Consider the following 3,314-nt stretch of genomic DNA (forward strand, 5'->3'; position numbering starts at 1 on the left):
GTAGTGATGTAATCACATAATCCACCTCCCTCTCTCTGTCTCTCTCTCTCTCTCTCTCTCTCTCTCTCTCTCTCTCTCTCTCTCTCTCTCTCTCTCTCTCTCTCTCTCTCTCTCTCTCTCTGTCTCTCTGTCAGTAATCACAGGATCGTAAAATAATCCTTTAGAAGTATTTCTCATATCTGTGGGCCAAACTGGCACAACTCCCATATTCTCAGACAGACAGAGACAGCTCAGACAGACAGACGCTAGCCTATACACGAGCTTGTAGATCTGCCATTTTTCAATAGCTAAAGTGTAACATACTGTTAAAACACATAACGGGTTAAGTTTTGCCCTCTAATCCCTGGAGTCAGTATATTCTGGGCATGGCATTACAATATAGAGACCGTTCCTAACCGAGGCTATGAGGTCATTACATTATTCATAATCCTTGAATATATATATTCTTTCAGAGCAAACGTTTTTAACTCAAATCTTTGCTTCTGGGGGGGGGGGAGGGGGGGGGTCCCTGGAACAACATATTTTCAGATGGGGGTCGGCGGACAATACCATATAATCTCTGGGGGTGTTTGAGGTATTTCAGAAAACTGTCAGGATTTAGGAAACTTTTTTTTAAAGAAAACTCTCCCTTCTCTGTGTTTCTGAATGTGTGTTTTAGACATTTTAAATAGCAGTCTCCTCTGGATAGCAACTCAAAAAAACCCCCAAAACAAACATTTTCTCATTACCGAGACCAGACGGTCGATCCCGGGTCAACACAGAAGCTCACGTAAAGTTGCTCACGCTAGCGCAATCTCAACGGGAAGTTAACCCATTTAGAACACATGTCTTCTGAATCCTGACAGCTTTCTGAAAAGCCCTCATGTTTCTGTATCAGTGGTGCTCAATATTTATTATAATAATACCTCATGTTTCTGTATCAGTGGTGCTCAATATTTATTATAATAATACCTCATGTTTCTGTATCAGTGGTGCTCAATATTTATTATAATAATACCTCATGTTTCTGTATCAGTGGTGCTCAATATTTATTATAATAATACCTCATGTTTCTGTATCAGTGGTGCTCAATATTTATTATAATAATACCTCATGTTTCTGTATCAGTGGTGCTCAATATTTATTATAATAATACCTCATGTTTCTGTATCAGTTGGTGCTCAATATTTATTATAATAATACCTCATGTTTCTGTATCAGTTGTGCTCAACCTTTTTCATGCCAAGGACCCCCAGAATTGAATAGCATTATAACACAGCATCCGCCCTGACCGGGTTTAAGCGGTGAAATATGAAGGTACGCCTACAGTAGGACCAGGAAGTGGTCCTGGTGGTATTTTCTAAATCTTCTCTTACATTTTGAAGTTTTTAAAATCGCGCGGACCACATATACAGTCGCAAAAGGGGGAAGATTTATGTTGACGCGCAACGGCAGGTAAATAATGAGCTACAGGATCTCCTACACGGAGCCGTCCCAGAGGAACTGTACCGACCCACTACCGTACCGTACCCTACTGTGTGTGTGTGTGTGTGTGTGTGTGTGTGTGTGTGTGTGTGTGTGTGTGTGTGTGTGTGTGTGTGTGTGTGTGTGTGTGTGTGTGTGTGTGTGTGTGTGTGTGTGTGTGTGTGTGTGTGTGGGTGGGTGACACAGATTTTGTTTATGTCTGTGCGCTACAGGTCTGCTTGTGTTGGTGCGTGTGTGTGTGTGTGTGCGTGCATGCGTGCGTGTGTGGTCTGTGTGTGTGTGTGTGTGTTTATTTGTGTGGTCGACCGACGTCTGTATATGTGTGCCGCCTTTCTGTGTGCTACAAGTCCCCTCAAAAATATTTTTAGTTAACAACGTTCGCTGTGAAAAATGTGCCCACATTTTCATGATTTTTTTCAAAAATAGCAGACCTACAGTACTGTACAAGCTCATAGCTTGTGTACAGTAGCTATGTGGCCATGCCACCGGCCTTGCTGTTTTCCTCTAACCGTTTTAGAGAGAGCTTTTACGTCCTCTGTGGCGATCCGTTACCCAGGGTGCACTTGTGTTCCCCTGTGTCTCGGCACAGTGTGTGTGTGTGTGTGTGTGTGTGTGTGCATCTCAGACTTATGGCTATTTATTACATACGCAAACAGTACGCATACCTTATACCTACTGCAGTTGTGCAGTTTTTCTCCCGTGTGTGTGTGTGTGTGTGTGTGTGTGTGTGTGTGTGTGTGTGTGTGTGTGTGTGTGTGTGTGTGTGTGTGCGGTGCGGTGCCGTGGTGCTCACGGTGCATTTGTGTGGTTTCTCCCCGGTGTGTGTGTGTGTGTGTGTGTGTGTGTGCGGTGCGGTGCCGTGGTACTCACGGTGCATTTGTGTGGTTTCTCCCCGGTGTGTGTGTGTGAGTCTGTGTGTGTGTGGTACTCACGGTGCATTTGTGTGGTTTCTCCCCGGTGTGTGTGTGTGTGTGTGTGTGTGGTGGTACTCACGGTACATTTGTGTGGTTTCTCCCCGGTGTGTGTGTGTGTGTGTGTGTGTGTGGTGGTACTCACGGTACATTTGTGTGGTTTCTCCCCGGTGTGTGTGTGTGTGTGTGGTGGTACTCACGGTACATTTGTGTGGTTTCTCCCCGGTGTGTGTGCGTGTGTGTGTGTGTGTGTGTGTGTGTGTGTGGTGGTACTCACGGTGCATTTGTGTGGTTTCTCCCCGGTGTGTCGTCTCATGTGAACCACCAACATGTACTGAGCCTTGAAGGGTTTCTGCTCCCGAGAACACTCGTCCCAACGACACACAAACTCCTTCTTCTCCCCGTGGATGTGGTCGTTGTTGATGTGCTGTGGACACACATGATTGGGCTTACAGTACAGCACAGTACAGTACAGCACAGCACAGTACAGCACAGCACAGCACAGCACAGCACAGCACAGCACAGCACAGCACAGCTGCTGTCGGCTGTAAACCTTCATCCAAAACTGTTACTTTTCAGGATTCAAATTTAAAAAAAAGCAAAAATATCAGATCTACAAGCTCACTGTGTCGCACGGTGACGCAGCTGTGTGTTTGCGGTGTGGAGAGTTTGCATATGCTGCGTGTGTCTGTGCGTGCGTGGGAGGGTGGGTGGGTGGGTGCGTGCATATACACTACAATCACATGCCACATGTACACACACACGTAACGACAGCGTGTGCAGTGTGTGTGTGTGTGTGTGTGTGTGTGTGTGGGACGCCAGCGGTTTGAGTTAAAAACGTTCGCTCTGAAAGAATATATATATTCAAAGATTCGCGCCACATTTTCAGACGTTTCCCTCAGTCTTTTCTCTCCTTAAACTCTCTTAACCCATTCTGAC

At 45.7% G+C, this 3,314-nt stretch overlaps 1 protein-coding gene across 1 annotated transcript in view; it reads right to left on the reverse strand.

The window, feature by feature from the left end:
* The window catches only part of LOC308311880 (zinc finger protein GLI4-like), a gene marked incomplete at both ends in the record, with an annotated part of 13,440 nt that extends 10,638 nt beyond the window's left edge, over positions 1 to 2,802 (reverse strand). The window contains one exon of the mRNA XM_080758653.1: positions 2,653 to 2,802. Coding sequence (XP_080614779.1) covers positions 2,653 to 2,802 — 150 coding nt within the window. The remainder of the gene's footprint in view (positions 1 to 2,652) is intronic.
* Between the last annotated feature and the right edge of the window lie 512 nt (positions 2,803 to 3,314).

The sequence above is a fragment of the Protomyctophum bolini genome (assembly GCF_963924005.1).
Source record: "Protomyctophum bolini genome assembly, chromosome: 24".
Lineage (NCBI taxonomy): Eukaryota > Metazoa > Chordata > Actinopteri > Myctophiformes > Myctophidae > Protomyctophum > Protomyctophum bolini.